Genomic DNA, 17,870 nt, shown 5'->3' with positions numbered 1-17,870 from the left:
TCCGTGGACTACGAAACGCGTCTCGCGATGCTTGATCTCTTTCCCCTGGAGTACCGTCGCCTCCAAGGGGACCTAATTCTTACTTATGTCCTGTTTGAACAAAGCTTGGCAAACAGGTTGTTTTACCGTTGAACCAGCAAACATACGGCGGGGACATAGTAAGAAAATTTTCAAGCTCAGAGCACACACATTCATTAGACAAAATGTTTTCTCATTTTGGGTAGTGGGTGTGTGGAATGACCTTCCTCCGACGGTTGTTCACGCTGCTTCTAGAACCCAGTTTAAAGCACTATTAGACACTTATTTATGTGAATCCTCGCGCTGGTGAGCATACTGCCCCGCGCTGAGAACATAAAGAGCAGTGCTACACCCTCTTTTCACTTGTGCCTTTTGAACGAACGACCGCCACTGACCGACAAGAACAAAACCGAACAGGGAAATTTGGGCAATAGCCTCGATCCTGTGTGTCGATCCGTGAATCCGTGAGCCGTGGTTGTTTTGCAACCGATATCGGTGTTAATAGGCGGATAATGAAGGTGCGGGTGGAATTCCTCAACTCGCGTTATTTTTCGCGTCAGAACCGAATTTTGCTGAGGCTAAAGGGTCCCATACACAAGACAACTTTGATGGCGTTCTTAATCTGCTGCGAGACAGCCCATCCGATTCAAGGACATCAAATCTTTGTCCACTTTGTCTCCGTATCATATCAAGAGTTAGGTGGTTGCAACGACATGCGAGACGGCTGTGGTTAGAGCGCGAATTTACTGACCGAAAGGTCCGTGGCTCGAATTTGACCTCTGTCTCTCGACTTCTCCGGTCCTGACTTGGACAACCCGACTATTTCCCCGCCCTCGTACTTCCTTTTGGCGGCATGACAGTCAGGCACCGGTAGGATTCTACAGCTGAACAATTTTTTGGTTGCAACGAGTACGCAGTGCGGTACTTCGTGGACCTTTAGAGCAGCGCATTAACCTGTCACATTGAATTGGTTGAAACATGTGGTACATATGCCCAACCACCGTCTGTCCAAGAATGCATTTTCTTTTCCAAACGGTTGGCGGAGGGTGCGCGAGACACAAGACATGGCGCCCAACTGAACCCAGCAGTGCGCTTGCTCTTATTTCATCGCCGGCCTGTCAGACTAAAGTTTGCCTATTGTTGTGCGCTCGGGTTTCATCGAGTGAGGCTCGCGAAGGACGCTGCCTCTATCCCGCTAGTGGCGTGTTTTCTAGACATTTTTGTTTCAATGCTGTGCAGAGCTGTAGGCATCTTATTTCTGATGGTTTTCCTTGGACTCGCGAAGCCTATTCTCACAAAATACCTACCTTTCTTTTTTCTGTCTTCTTTCCATCGTCAGTGGATTTGCTATAGTTGAGTTGAGGCTGCACTATGAAGTGATGGTCGCTTCGATCAGTTTGCCTGTAAGGGCACAATCCCCACCTACTATCAGGTTGTCCAAAATTTAGTTTCGGTTTTCTTATCTTCGAGGCTGGTTTATTTTCGCGCTTTCCCCTTGAAGCAGACATAGCCCAACTTTCGGGTTTCTAATGGGTGGTCCTCAGATATATGTTTGATTATCAGGGTGCCCTTTTGGATAGTTAGAGACCGTTCCAGAATCCCCCACGGCAGCCTTAGAGGGTGCCCAATTATTCATTTGCTTCACTTCCCTTGTAACCATCCTGCGTGAATATATTAGCATTCATCTTTCGTAGGAACAGCTCTGGGCAGCTCTGTGGTTAACGCACAAAATTACGGGTCGGTGGTCCCAACCCAACATTGGCATCTCCTCTGCTCCTGTCTAGGCTTGGACAACCTGGCGTTATTTTAGCCTTCGTGGTTCCATCAGGTGGCATGATATCTATGCAGTGAAAACATGTTATAGCTGGGTGATAATTCATTATTCATTTCGTAAGAAGAGCACTAAGGAGCGATTTCGTCAACTTGATATGATCCTTTTGAAAAACGAGACTCAGATGATCACCTTGAATCCTCATACGACTGTCCACTAGTGACATATTGGCCTTTTTGACTGCTGCCTGGCAGCAGTTCTTTTTTGTGAATACGTCGGTGCACAGTGACAAATAGGTGCAACAGACAACAAACCTCTCACGCATGGGCTATATACTTGTGTATAAAAAACCAAGGCCAAATGACATGGGTTAACTCATTTGGAACAGTGAAAATTCGTTTGCAAATACGCATACCAAAACCAATCTCAAAAGTACTGGTGTTACTCTTGTAAATTCTACCTCAGTCTACCGTACCCTTTGATATCATATTTCATGGAACAGAAAGGACTAGCAGTGAAGTTCGAAACTACAGCAATTCATCTGGGCATATGGACGAAGAGCTGCCACAGTGGAGTAGTTGGGTTGGATTGCTGAAGTTTTCGCGTAGACTACACTGAATAGAACCCCGTTTCCTAAAGGCAGTCAAACCAGGAAGGCCTTAAATAACCAGCAAAGAACAGTAGGCGACCCTGATGCGGGTAATCTTGCCCAGAGACGGTCAGCGACGGGCGAACAGCGTGTTTATATGGGAGAGGCAATTCTATCATCGGAATAGAATTTCGACCCTTTAAACTATATACTCTGATTGCCCAGCAGCCAACCGTAGCGCTGACGAATTATCCAAGACTGAGCTTGAGATAACTCAGTGGCTAAGGCGCTAACTTACTGACCGAAAGATCCGTGGTTTGACCCCAACCCCAGTATCTCGACTGCTCCTGTCTGAGCTTAGGCAACCTGGCAATGTCTTGGGGCTTGCGCTTCCTTCGGGCGACATGACAGCTAAGCACCGAAGGGGTGTTACTGTGGAGCAGTTTTGTACACAGATGAAGTAAATCTAAAACCATTCAGAGGTCCTATTCCAATTTGACTCGATCCGCCGCATTCAGTAGCACTAGAAGTGTGACGTTCTTGTCTTACTGTATGTGTCTCTCCTTTAGGGCAATCTCCCACAGTTCGGGTTATGAAGCCATTGACTTCAGGCGTGGTCCTCAAAAACTGTACTGTCTGATGCCTCATGGGCCAGACTTTTGAGTCAAATGCCCAAGGTGGTGTAACTTAGATAAACCCCTTTCTCCAACCTGGGCAGCTAATAGGTACCATTCGCCCTTGCAAGCCGTGATTCACCAACTCCCTATCATCACGTTCACCCGACATATTTCAGTTGGTTCACTCTGGTTCTTTAAATAGCCGACCATTCCACCGATGTCCCCGGCTATATGGCCAACTATACCAGTATATCCATTCAGTAAACTCGAAATACACTTACTCACATCTTGGCTGTCGATTCCGTGCGTGTCGAATTGAAATAAGCGACTTGATTGCTGAAACTTTTTCATTTTCTGTTTAAGTATACTGTCCCCGAAACTTCTTTACGAGACCTCAGCTCACTGGTGCTCCTCAAACCGTTCCGGAGAGCCCAAGAGATATAATGCCTTCGCTGTAGGAAGCAGCCACACAGTGTTCGACCGTTGTTCTCTTTCCTACCTTGTAGGGGTCAGCTGGGAACACTGAGTTGGCCTTCGAAAAATGTACACAAACGTTATGCAGTGAAGGTGGCTGTGGGATTTGCCTCTTACTCGCATACACTATTTTTCAACCAGGACACCGTTTCCACGCCTTGCTGCAGTTAAAAAAAGCTGGGTTGACAGTCGGTGGCGCGATAACCTGAAGCTTAGCGCCATGATCCATATTACACTGTCTTGGTTATATCTAACCCACTCAGCACGTATCTGGAGATTGTTAAGGACATGGTACAAAACTGTCATCGATAAGAAGCACTCAGTCACCTAGCCAACCTGTCGTCGGCTAGGCTTGTGTTGACTCATATTCAAAAGAGCCAGCAAAGGCCGATAGGATTTTCGACGTTCTTCAATATGCTACTCGGCTATGCTTATTTCGCTACTGATTGAAATGGTAGTCATCTTGCTATAGATAATCTCGCCTAAATCTTCAGTAATTTTCTGTATCCAGCTTCCACCTCCTCTCAAATTTTGAAGTCGCTTTTCTTCCTGGTCATGTGATTATCACGCACCATTATCATGTACTCGTGTACGGCTACCCATAGTGCCGGTGAAATCTTATGGCAGGTTGGCACCAGATCTGTTGGCTTTTTCCGATTTTTCCGGGTTTCTTGCTGTGCTTATTTGATAGTGAGGCCGTGTCGGTGATGGTTTATATGCTGCTGCAGGTTATGGTTTTCTCCAGTATATACTCCTCTTTCTAGGTTTAAACTGGTGTTGACCGGAAGAACATGCCAGAGTCTAGCATCGACAGTATTCCTCCATCACTGTTCGTTCTTCCCAACGGGACGCAGATGACGTTCACGTTGCATCGATGTTCCGATTTCTTTGCCCTTCTCCCGCTGGTCGTTGCTGGTGGTGGCGTACTCGAGAAACGCGTTCGTACAAACAGCATTCTTTTGGCCGAGGCTGGCAGCTTAGTTGAGTCGGATCGATATATCCATGTGCAATACGTTAGAGACTGCATTCGAGCTCGCCGACGCCTTCCAATGGATGGGTACAAAGTGAGTTCTGTCTGTTGTCGTTCATACACCGAATGCCACTTCGATTAAGTCGATGCCGCATACACTAGCCGTGAAACTTTTACTCTAGAGTGAATCCATTCTTTACTGAGTATTGTGTGATGATTAATCATGCGATCATCCCTGTGAAACTCAGTTTAGACATGCATTGCAGCACCGTGTGAATTCACGATAGCACAGTACATTTTGAGGGGCTTGTGTGTCACAATGCATGAATTGTGAAAATTGAAAGGGGAAAGTTGTCACTTGTTTTGGTCCATGTGTCCGACCACAGTTAATCGTCTTTCCTAAGCCTCCATGCAAGAGGTCTGCATCAGTTAGACATAGCTTACCGAACCATAATTGTTTTCATACTCTTCTGCCTTGTTATTCCTTGATCTCCGAATTTTCTTCTCTAACCTTTCATGCTCATGAGCAAAGACCGGTGTGGCAGTAGATAACTAAACATTCTTAGTGCTTGCCCCGACCAACATAGTTGGCGCTATCTCAGAACTGATGTAAGGTAAAAAAGATCGTCCGTTCCCAAACACTCAGTAAGGAGCTTCATTACTCACAGCCGGTTTCCACCTGGCGTGAGTGTTTTCTGAAGACAGCAGCGGTCCAAAGTGGCTCATGTTGCACTCCTGCATAGTAGGACGGTAGTGCGAGATTTGGGAATTTCAATGAAGGTGAGTGTTTTCTGAAGACAGCAGCGGTCCAAAGTGGCTCATGTTGCACTCCTGCATAGTAGGACGGTAGTGCGAGATTTGGGAATTTTCAATGAAGATTTCATCCTGTAAGTAAATCCATCATATGCTCAAAAGCCAAAAAGTACTGTGCATCTGTTTACTGTTATTGGTAGTCACCACCAGTGCACATCTCGCAACACTCGGACAGTTTCGAACCCGCAACCTCATGGCTAATAGTTGAACACCTAACCATTCGGCTGCGAGCGGCTGATCAGCAATGTCACTAACTCTCGCATGGACATGATATAATGCCACTTAACTCTCACTCACGGAATCCAAATCACGTGGTCACGTACTGACTGGTTTTTTGAGTGATGACTTCTCAGATAGAAGCTTTTTTGCCTTGAATTCTTCTTCTGACTTAATTACGGATTGTTAGTACTGTGATTTTTAAGTGGATATTTCGTCCCTTTAGTGGAGTCAGTCTGTGCTGAGAATCGAGAAACACTCTACAGCGGTTTCATCCCTATTGGAGATAACTAGAGGTGCCATGTCAGACTCATGTTCCGTCGTTGCCTAGGGCGCTGTCGGTTGACGAACTTCGCTCGTGCCCTAATAGCGTGATTGTCTATGTTATCCTTGATCCTGATAGAGTTAAAGAAGCTACCTGGATATGTACTTTACCCAACTAGTTCTGGTGTGAGCCCGTTTCTGTTAAGGTACACTGCTAGTACTGACCAATTGGGTATGAGAAGTCCAATCCAAAACGACATGCAGAAGTTGTCAGTCTGGTTAGAACGTATTGAGCGTTGCACATGCAGTCGAAAACCAGCACTGTCTTTGCGTACTGTAGGTTACGAAGAGGTTTTCCAGACCAATTTCAGTTAGCCTACAAGCGTCAAATACTATCATCCTTAATTAAATCTAATGAAAGCAAAAAAAAAGATGGGCAACCTCGTTGATTTCCGCTTGAGTTAGCATACAGAAATGAAGGTTTGACGAAGCCCCGAATTCACCCGAATGCGTAAGCGTAAAGAGTGTTTTTTGGCGTAGGTCCTGCAAAGAAATATAACTACTTGGGGGTATTCCATTGCTTTCGCCAACTTCTCAGGCTCCTCTCGTACCCAGTCCAAGGGACTGTGGTTCGAGGACTTTAAATATAAAGCAGAGATGTAGTTAGTTTTGCCATGTTCGAGTCCATGACCTATTGACTTCATATTTTCCAGAACATCTACGAGAACCGTTAGAAGTTGGAGATAACGTTTTAGTGTTTCCAAGTATTCCTGAGAATTTTCATCGCACCTACTAAACAAAAAATAGTATCGATTTATTTAAATGTATTCTCCCCCAGTTGCTTATTCCCCTCTTTGCTGCATAGGTGACTCCAGGGATCCATGTCCCCGAAATTCCATCGCGGGTTCCTCATGCAGATGCATCCGTTCCTTATTTGCTCAATCGACGCACCCGGAAACCATTTACCAAAATCGAAAGTGAATCCGTAAAGAACTATATATCAAAGCATGGTCTTCAAGAGTGAGTATTGTCCTCATCATTCAGTAGTGGGAAGACAAATTTTACACTCACATGTCTGCACTATTCGGTGTAGGTGCACTCTATTCAGTGTGTTTTGTTAGGTTCGCCAAGGATGCGGCCCTGCTTTAGGTCCAAAACGCTTAGTTATCAATCATATTTTATCCAGCAAGCGTTAAATGTAAAATGAAATGATTTACGGTAAAAGCTTGTTTCATTGTCGCCTGGATATGTTGCACAATATGGATGGTGCACAATTCACCCACCCATTTGGCCATCGTATTGCCATTTGCCGCCTGTCATTGGTTGTATCCATGACGGCCCATTGAAATACTAACCTCGATAACTGCTGAGGTCGTTGGTTTTTTCAGCCCGTTCCAGGGTCTTGAACATCGCGTTTTTTTTCTGACTCTTATGAAGAAAGAAATCGGTGGATTTCTACTTGTTTGGTCGAGTTGTGTTATATCACATTGGAGTGCAATTATCCTTTTTCAGAAAGGCTCGATGGTAGCACGTCACAAAGCGACCAAATCGTAAATTAGGTGCAGTAGACTCTTCCCAGTTCCCCCAGGAAATCATCAAGCACGATTCACGTTCGATATAGATTTGGTAACAGAAGTTTAAGCGAGAACTTTTTGAGTATTCTCATTCAACCGCTGTTTGCAGGGTACGATGGTAAATCATGCGCATAGGGTCTTCAAACCGACGTCCTGGTATACTTTTGATCATACTCTTGATGACCGAAGTTTAGTCCCAAATGTTTCATGAATCGAGGTGTCAGCGTTTTTGGTTTGCAAACCGACGCGCCTCTCTACTACTACACATTGGAAGTTATCAGTGATGAAACTATTTCGGAAAATTACCAGGGTCTTGAAGAAATCTAACTGTCAACTAAACAGACGCGAGTCATCCCCGTCCTCGTCATACTCGTCATTTACGGCGTTGAACAAATCCATACAGACTTAACTTCTCATTGGTATAAGGTGGTATTTATATATCCGTCCGACCTACCAATATCATATCCACACAAGTTGGATGATATTCAGTATCCATGACACCCTCAGCGTCAGGAACCTGAACGGGACTGCCATTCGTAAAAGATGTCATTAACCGCAGATAATTACCCGGGCCACAGAAGGGGTCAACGGTAGATGCTATTGCTCCCAGTTATGGGAACTTCAAGATTCACCTTTATAGGCTTCCCTCCGGGACCCGTACGTGTCTACGGCTTATTCTCTCTTGAGTTCATCACATCCATTGGTGTTGGGCAAGGCTATCTTATGTAGCCCCTTCTCTTCGACTTCCTAAACACTGCTTTAATTTTCTCTTGCCCCAGGGCCTTCTCTCGCGGACATTAAGTACGCCGACAACAATGCTCTTCTTGGATCAGACCATCTAAAAATGCAAACTAACCCAAGCAATTCTGTTGCGCACTTCGGTATGCGCTTCGAACATGTATAGTGTAAAGTACCGCCGCAAGGTTGGGTGGAATGAAACCCAAACCTAATGCTTTCAGATGAACCGATCGATGTGGCGGATAATTTCGTCAATCTGGACAACTCTCTAAGTCTCGGAAGACTGGCGAAAAATGAAGTCACTTCCCCATTTGGAAGGGCCAAGTGAAGGCTTGCTAGCCTCGGGCCTTTTTGGTGCAGATGTGACAATACCTTGAATGTACCGCGGTCCGGTTTACCCTATTCTATGGATCAGAGACGTGGTCACTGTGTGTGAAAGACCTTTAAGGGCCCTCTGTAACCATAATAGCAAATCTTTTCTGGACGGTTCCGCACATGTGGAAACGACCGCTGGCCAAAAATTCCATTTTAACAGCCGGAGTTTAAAATAACTTAGGGGTGTTGGTCGTGCTTCATTTCAGTTGTTCCTCTCTAGATCTGGACAAACTAACAGTGATCCGGCTCAGATGATTCTTTTTGATGGTGACACTAAAATAATTGCAGTTCTCAGCGATTTATTCTGACTGACTTCCGCATAAGTAGTGAGCATGTATAGCGTTTTTATGTTTGCCCTACCACCGGAAAACCCCTTTCAGAACGTGCAAACAAACATAACACAGTAAACGATGCCAAAACACCGTTGTTAGGTCTTGCTGATAGCTCGAAAAAAGGCTGGCAACCCAACTTTGTGTCTTGATGTGGTAAACCACATACGACTCTCATCGGTTACACGGTGCAACTTGTCCGGATGACTGCGTGATCTGCTCATCAACCGAAATTGGATCCAATTTACTCTAATCACTGCAAGGTATGTAATAAATGCTTTACACTTAGGATTCAGATAAAACATCATTAAGCCTGAATACGTGGTTTAAGTATTTTTTTACTGCCATATTCGTGTGACACCACAGCACGTGATATCAAGGAGGATATCCATTCTTTCAGTAAATTAGCACAACTGTCGTTTATGTTCAGCAAAGTGCATGGGCACTCTATTTGGAGATCGATGGAACAGCTCGGGATCACTAGTCATTCAGCGGAGGGCATGCGTGCTCATTATCTTCACTTGCTAGCCCGGGACAAGGAAAGCAAACGTCTGACCAAAGGATCGCGTGCTAAACCTGTGCCATTTACCGTTGAAGAGGATGGGGCGATTCTGGACTACGTGAAACGAAATAATCTATCTGGGTAAGTCTATTCCAACACCTCTCTTCCCTATACGGTATGTCTCAGCTTACTTCAAACTAGATTGAACCTGATCTATTTGGGGTTTTCACGAAAATGTACACCGTTATTTGGGATATCTTTTACTGTATTGCAGAAAAGTGAATCTGCTGGTTTTTCTATTCGCAACCGACTGTCCAGTTTTAAACATGTTGGACTAGATCGGCCATTTTCTGTAATCGCCAATTCAGTCCGTTCGTTGTGAAATGCCATAACTTTCCGATCTAATGAGCATGCAGGTCATGCAGGTCGCTTGCAACCCACCTCAAGGTTGATGAGACGCGTATAGTTGTCTATTCCTTGAAGCATTAATGAATAGATAGACGCAGCCTATCTTATTTTCTCATCTATGCATTTTCTTTATTTTCCACGAAGAAACAAGAAGTGTAGAATTCGCCTTATAATTTTGCCCGCTCTACTCCGCTATATGCTTTCCATCACTTGCAGCGACGTTCCTACGTGACAGAAACGACTCCTTAGATTTACTGACTGTTCCTCCCATTTCGTATACTCTTCTCTTGTGCCCTATTGCTTTGTCTCTTTTGCTTTGCTTCCCGTCCATACAACCTTTGCAATTCGTCTGCCTGTAGCAGTCTCTGTTTCCACTTCCGGATTTTTGTGTACATCGGAGTATTTGGTCGCTTATAAATAGCTTGTATTTTTTACTGATTGATACATCCGAAGAATGAAAAAGTTAGGGAACAAAAATGTTCACCAAACTTAATTGACTATGGTCAGAAAACATCATCAGTCACCAATGGCATTGACAGTTCTTCAGGGCAGGTCTGACGCCAGTGGAGTAGTCAGGCCGCTGTGAATGTGTCGCAGCAATGCAAGCTGGATTAGAGGTCCGAGCTATTCGTTAGGACTTGCCCCAATTACACATAAGCTTTTTCTCAACAAGTGGGTACATAATCGTTTGCATCTTCCACCAATGGCTGACGGGTTGTAAGTGCTTTTTCACTTTATATGATGTAACTCTGTTCGGCGTGCTGTATAAGTTCAGCATAATAGCTCTTTGCCACAGAAATCTCATGCATTTCAGCCAGACCTTCGAGTTTTCACCATACCTTGAGTCTGCCAAAATGAGATCTCTTTAATGAAACCCGAACATTACGACGTCGCATATTACACGATATGAATATTTCCGAAGGTACGGAACACGTTTTGCACGTCACACAAAACTGATGCACCGACGAAACCGTGTATCCCATCGTTTGGCAGCGTGAGACCCCTTCTAATGCCTTTTCGGCTTCACCCTCATGCTACTCGTAACCATGCAAGTAGCACAGTCATGAAATCATTTGAACTTGGTGCAATCCGCTGTCCACGTGCGCTTTGGGACAAGCGTAAGTCGTTTAGGACATCTTGCTCGACCGGTTAAGTAGATTTCGGGTGCGCAGTTTTGCTTCCTAAAAGTCATCAAGGAGGTCTTGATAATGAGGTAAACCCGCATGTCTTAGGTCATCCCTCATGTTTTCTAACCCCCGATACGCTGGCGGCCATCCAGGTGGCCAGCACGAGTCTCTCTGCGGATTAAGTACACAGATACGGTAAGCTTATTTGGATACCCAACAGCAAAGCCTCACTATGCTGTGGCACAGCAACTCAACTTCTAAGGTGTCCGTGGTGTCCTCTTGCATGGTTCTGTATGGTTATGTTTTCTTTCATGCTTAAAACTAGCATTTCCCATTGATCATCTTTGACGTAGGTAACATAAGTAACCAAAATGCCAATTCATACTAATTGAGCACTTGTACGTTTCTTCGAAAATTCACGTCTCATTCGACTTGAACCCTCAAATTAGAGCTGTCCTAAAGAGAGTCCCCCAAGATAAATTTGTTATCTCCCACTGGATTCTTGATTTTGTTTCCGTGTGAGTGGTTGTACTTCAAAAGAAGGATCGTGAACCTAGATATCTAGTACACTGTCATTTGTCTCCTACCTTTTTGAAACCCCATACCGACGAGCAGTTTCTACGGGTTGCGCAATCGAACGGAGCACACTGTGAAAAATGTATTACAAAGCAAGTGAGGCACAAGCGCCATTACTGCGACAACCTATTTAAGTGTACATGAAATGAGTTAACTGCTGCACGCTGATTTGTTCACGGTCATAAATTGAACGCTTTTTGTCAACGACTTAGATTCTATTCACGGCTTGAATGACAGTCCGCAGCAGGGCTTCGGAGTAAGGTGCTCTGTCATTGGATAGTCAACTGAGCATGGTAGATCATTTCGACGCGAAAATGAATCAAATTTGGTCAGGGTTTCAGCCCATCACAGCCCTGAAGGGAGAGTGAGACAACCTTCGTGGAGCTTGAGGTGGTATAGCTCAGTGGTTAGAGCGCGAATTTACCGACTGGAATGTCCGTGGTTTGAACCTGACCTCTGCTTCCCGACTTCCCCTTTCCAGACTTGAGCAACCTGACAGCATCCCAGCCCTCGTGCTTCATTTGCGTGGCATGTCAGTTAGGCACCGAAGGGATGTTACAGCTGAACAATTATTATTATATTTATTTTGTAGAGTTTCATTGCAGACGTGTGTCACAGGGTGTGGTCTCACAGATGCAAACTTTCTAACTTGGGGACACATTAACTATCCTTACGGGGCAGTGTATTATTTCATGGGAAGTTTACCGTTCCTTGCATATCTAAGTTGTTGACAGGGCTTGAAATCGTGAGTGATTGTGTCACCTCGGTTACTGTTTAGAATGGAGAATGGCATATCAGTATCATAGCAACTACGCCTTAACGACTGGTCCAGTAGCATTTGCCTCACGTGTTGGCGTAGCGTGACTTGGGATGTGGTCCTGATCTCTGTGTGAAAAAATGAGGCTATGATTCTTTCGGTGATCGTGTTAGAATTCGGGTACTAAAATAACCGAACTTTCTTCAAACACGCATGGAATGCGTCGTTTGATACATACTAGGATTATGTGTTGTCATATGCCTCATCACTTGCTTTGAAATGAAGCGCGGCCTTTCAAAAAATAGGCCATTGAGCACGCTTTCTATACCGTACTGAAATTGGAAACCGTAACATAAGTGAACTGGTCATTCTCAGCGGACGAGCACTAAAGCTTCTTACCGCATACAGAACAGCGTCAGTTCTGAAAAAAGTAGCCATTACTTTAAACCATTACTGTCATCAGTATGCTCCACTTACGTTTAATTCGTGCTTCTAGCTTTGATTATGGATATCTATTACGTGGACCTGTGCTTCAACGATCGTCACACTGTAGATGTTTAGCGACGGCAGATAGATTCTTACACAAAATTGTCTGGATGATCGAATTTGTGATGTTTCATTTAACCTATGTTCCATATGGTGACTGCAAACTTACCTTTCGATGTGTACTTTCGGAAGGTGCGTTGTAGCGGTTTCTATTACTTAATCAGCTTTTCGCTGCTTGTAGCTCCAGATTTGTGAATCAGCGGAAGATTTGGGAGGAGATGAACCGATGCTTAAGAATGAGGCATTCAGCCGAGTCAATGCGTAGCCGTTTCAGGAGGCGACTCCTAGAAAAGTTGAGTTCTTCCGAAGATGATAAGTTGGATGATATTTCAATATCGGAGACGTCGGATGTCACTTCTCGGACGGAGAGTAAGTGTTTCAATGTGTGCGTCTTTAACGTTTACACTATAGCTCGAATGAGCCTCACGTTTTTTACACTTTATGATACAATACAATACGACATCAATGCGGTGAAATCAAAATCAAGTTATGACGCCTTCGTAGACCTTTGGTTTGATCGGTTTCCCATGCTTAGCTTATTTTTGCTGAAGCAAAATTTGGCTAATTAGGCATACAGTCCCATCTCCCGGAGAAAGATCACCTTCAACTTCAATAGATTTACGGCACTCAAAATGATTACCTTACTGTCTCTCCTGTTCGAATTTTACTCCAAACGCAGCTTGGAATACAATGTTTGAGCGCCGTTTTTCTTTATTTACTCAAATTTCACATTGCAGACCTCTTTTACTCAAGGTGGCTGGTGGTCTCACAATAGGATTTTCTTGTGTATGACCGGCATGTATAATTCAGGAGACCTTTCTTCATCAACCCATTACTTCCCCTGGAGCATGCTCATCAACACACTCTATACCGCAAGGCTGCTCCAGCGCATTGACCGCATGGAGGATCATTTTCGGTGCATATTACCAACTTACATACGCCCATCATACTGGTTGCCAGATAGTCAACATATTGGACAGTCTTGCGTCACAGTATTCGGAATTGGAAGCATTGCCATAGAATGTTATGAACTGCATCCAACAGCGATCAGCCAAGCGAAGTTTGCTCGATAACATCTTGAAAGCTACATCACACAACCATTTGTTTACCTTAGTCACCAGTCGTGCTTCTTTTTTGTCCCCTCTTAAAGATACTTCTTTTCTGATGGTCTGAAGCCTTCAAATGGTGCTAACACTCGAAATTACGAACAGTTGCACAGATGTATAAGACCATAGACTCGATAGACTCGCACGGTTTTGTTCTTGCGATTATTCGACCAGTTCCGGTAAACTAGCTTGAAGAACATCCATTCGTTTATCATTAACCTGATGGAGCTCTAGTACTTTTCGGTTCGACCAAAGGCCACAGATTTGTTATGCAACCCAAGACAGCTGATATCTCCTTCATTTTAAGTAGTTCATAACTGTCCTGCAGAAAGCTGTATACGGATATCGCGAAAAAAGTTTTTTAATGGTTTTCAGTGTTGAAATCGAAAGGTATCACGTAGTCGTTCCACCTTGATTAAAAATCCGTGGTCGTATGCATTTCGCGAATTTCCAAGACGGTTTGAACCCGCCTATTCCCGAATAAGAGTTAAGCCCACTGCCGTTCACGCATAAGTGAACAAATTGGTTAGCTGTCCTTAGTTATCTCTAACTTATTCCTCCATCAAGCCATTCACGTGACATTCGGATGTTTACCGGCTTGCATAGTCCAGGAGTGCAGGAGCAAGCTATAAGACATTCTCTACCTATGCCACTGCGTTTTGCATATGTATTTGAGACCGGGTTGTAATGCCAATAGACTCGTTCCTACCACCGGAATTCTGTAAAGCATCTATCTCCCTTAGCGGGATATGACCGGAGTTTCGGGGGATACGAATGCTGTTCTCCTTGTCACCCAGATTTTGTTCGAGGTTGCAAACTAGCCTACGCCCAGCCAGTTTCCGTCAGCAAGGCAGCTAGGAACGGCTTCCGCGAGCTGATGGAACTACATTTGTTGAAAGCGTTTGTTTCTCTTGTCAAACCGGTAAACTGGGACGTGGCCTGTATCGTGTGCTCCGGATCGCAGATGACAAATGAATGTGGGATGAGGAGAGAGGGTGATCCCGTAGAAGCATGATTTACTTGCTTTCACATAACAGCTCGTTTGCCCCAGAAAGTCTTCTGAGAATTTTTTTTATCGCAGTCCCTGGTAACATCCAGACCTGTTTAATATCTCTTACTTTTTGGTCATATAATGGTTATTCGGTCGATTTCTCTTCCTCATTATACCAGATACGGCATCTACCTCTACAGCCATAACTTCGAGTCCACAGCGACGATCTTCTATACGTTTCAGTCAACGAATCACTCGAACCAGACACTCTCGTATGCCCCGCCGTATCACTCTATCCCGTCTCTTTCCAGTCTCTCCCGTTCATACCGAGCGTGATCTTAGTCCCATGGACACTAGTCCGTTAGATGAACTCGTGAGTTCACCGGAATTTTTGTGCACTCGTCTTTATTTTGTAATGAAAGGCGAAACGAATTCGAGAAGCTGTGATAAGCACTTATTGGAGTGTAGTAGTACCCAAAAACCGTCCATCTGTAGCATCCTTACGGTGCCTAACTGCCATGCCACCCGAAGGTTGCACGAGGGCTGGGATACTGCCAGGTTGCCCAAGCCTAGACAGGAGAAGTCGAGAGGCAGAGGTCAGGTTCGAACCACGGACCTTTCGGTCAGTAAATTCGCGCTCTAACCACATGGGCCATCTCGCCCCGAGTGCCCAAAGCGAGCCAATCGTTTCAGGCTTTATTGCTTTGCATCTCAGTATTTTTTGGGATGCACGCTGCAAACGGTGGTGGGTATGCGAACCGAACTATGACATGTTTATTTTGTCATTCTTAAAACTGTCCGGGAAAGCTGTATACGGATATCGCGAAAAAAGTTTTTTAATGGTTTTCAGTGTTGAAATCGAAAGGTATCACGTAGTCGTTCCACCTTGATTAAAAATCCGTGGTCGTATGCATTTCGCGAATTTCCAAGACGGTTTGAACCCGCCTATTCCCGAATAAGAGTTAAGCCCACTGCCGTTCACGCATAAGTGAACAAATTGGTTAGCTGTCCTTAGTTATCTCTAACTTATTCCTCCATCAAGCCATTCACGTGACATTCGGATGTTTACCGGCTTGCATAGTCCAGGAGTGCAGGAGCAAGCTATAAGACATTCTCTACCTATGCCACTGCGTTTTGCATATGTATTTGAGACCGGGTTGTAATGCCAATAGACTCGTTCCTACCACCGGAATTCTGTAAAGCATCTATCTCCCTTAGCGGGATATGACCGGAGTTTCGGGGGATACGAATGCTGTTCTCCTTGTCACCCAGATTTTGTTCGAGGTTGCAAACTAGCCTACGCCCAGCCAGTTTCCGTCAGCAAGGCAGCTAGGAACGGCTTCCGCGAGCTGATGGAACTACATTTGTTGAAAGCGTTTGTTTCTCTTGTCAAACCGGTAAACTGGGACGTGGCCTGTATCGTGTGCTCCGGATCGCAGATGACAAATGAATGTGGGATGAGGAGAGAGGGTGATCCCGTAGAAGCATGATTTACTTGCTTTCACATAACAGCTCGTTTGCCCCAGAAAGTCTTCTGAGAATTTTTTTTATCGCAGTCCCTGGTAACATCCAGACCTGTTTAATATCTCTTACTTTTTGGTCATATAATGGTTATTCGGTCGATTTCTCTTCCTCATTATACCAGATACGGCATCTACCTCTACAGCCATAACTTCGAGTCCACAGCGACGATCTTCTATACGTTTCAGTCAACGAATCACTCGAACCAGACACTCTCGTATGCCCCGCCGTATCACTCTATCCCGTCTCTTTCCAGTCTCTCCCGTTCATACCGAGCGTGATCTTAGTCCCATGGACACTAGTCCGTTAGATGAACTCGTGAGTTCACCGGAATTTTTGTGCACTCGTCTTTATTTTGTAATGAAAGGCGAAACGAATTCGAGAAGCTGTGATAAGCACTTATTGGAGTGTAGTAGTACCCAAAAACCGTCCATCTGTAGCATCCTTACGGTGCCTAACTGCCATGCCACCCGAAGGTTGCACGAGGGCTGGGATACTGCCAGGTTGCCCAAGCCTAGACAGGAGAAGTCGAGAGGCAGAGGTCAGGTTCGAACCACGGACCTTTCGGTCAGTAAATTCGCGCTCTAACCACATGGGCTCGCCCGCCCCGAGTGCCCAAAGCGAGCCAATCGTTTCAGGCTTTATTGCTTTGCATCTCAGTATTTTTTGGGATGCACGCTGCAGTGGTGGGTAGCTCTAACCACATGGGCCATCTCGCCCCGAGTGCCCAAAGCGAGCCAATCGTTTCAGGCTTTATTGCTTTGCATCTCAGTATTTTTTGGGATGCACGCTGCAAACGGTGGTGGGTATGCGAACCGAACTATGACATGTTTATTTTGTCATTCTTAAAACTGTCCGGATCGGCTGAAGTCCTTCAGTTTCCATCCAGATCGCCTGAGTGAGTATCTGGAGTTGTAGGCACCTCGTAACGATTGTGGTAAGTCCCTTCCCCATCCACCTTTATTCTTCTCTTTACAATAAGGCCTTCAAATAAATCATGGTTGTACGGCAGTGAAGCATCGGTGTTGAACACTGATATCATGCTGTCGATGATGATGATGATGATGACTGACTAACTCAATGTGAGCCGTTACCTGACATGTATGACTACCACCCAAACACTGAACCCCTCAGACACCCAGGCTACTTAAAGTTTCTTGTTTCTCATTTTTGAATTTATGACATTCTAGTCTTGAGGAATCTCGGTCTTTTTCATGCTAAAACTCAACTTTTTTATCAGTGAAATGGTGATTAAATAGACTAGGCTTACAAAGCTGGGTTACAAGTTATTGGAATGCTACGAGGTTTCCAAAATTTTGTTCCTTTGTGATCTGAAATCGTTCGACGTTTCGTGAAATATTTTTATTCCACGGGGAAGTTACAGTATCCTGCACGCGATGGTTGCTCCTAATCACAACGATACGAGGTGCAGAACACTAACCGAACTATCTTGTTTTTCTGCAGTTTCCGGGACAGTAAAATGTGGCATGAAATTTTGTGTGGTGTAAATGGTTTCAGCATTACATTCGATACCCATTCTTTGTCAAGTCCGAACCAATTCAATGCTCTCTATCTAGAATACCGTATC

At 44.8% G+C, this 17,870-nt stretch overlaps 1 protein-coding gene across 1 annotated transcript in view; it reads left to right on the top strand.

Moving 5' to 3' along the window:
* Positions 1 to 4,229: 4,229 nt before the first annotated feature.
* The window catches only part of T265_13276 (hypothetical protein), a gene marked incomplete at both ends in the record, with an annotated part of 44,362 nt that continues 30,721 nt past the window's right edge, over positions 4,230 to 17,870 (top strand). The window contains 6 exons of the mRNA XM_009168073.1: positions 4,230 to 4,533; positions 6,598 to 6,752; positions 9,179 to 9,391; positions 12,846 to 13,033; positions 14,941 to 15,033; positions 16,539 to 16,600. Of these exons, the coding sequence (XP_009166337.1) occupies positions 4,261 to 4,533; positions 6,598 to 6,752; positions 9,179 to 9,391; positions 12,846 to 13,033; positions 14,941 to 15,033; positions 16,539 to 16,600 (984 nt within the window). The remainder of the gene's footprint in view (positions 4,534 to 6,597; positions 6,753 to 9,178; positions 9,392 to 12,845; positions 13,034 to 14,940; positions 15,034 to 16,538; positions 16,601 to 17,870) is intronic.

Source organism: Opisthorchis viverrini (assembly GCF_000715545.1).
Source record: "Opisthorchis viverrini unplaced genomic scaffold opera_v5_51, whole genome shotgun sequence".
Lineage (NCBI taxonomy): Eukaryota > Metazoa > Platyhelminthes > Trematoda > Opisthorchiida > Opisthorchiidae > Opisthorchis > Opisthorchis viverrini.
Note: the sequence above shows the minus strand (reverse complement) of the source record. Positions and strands in the feature narration are given on the sequence as shown.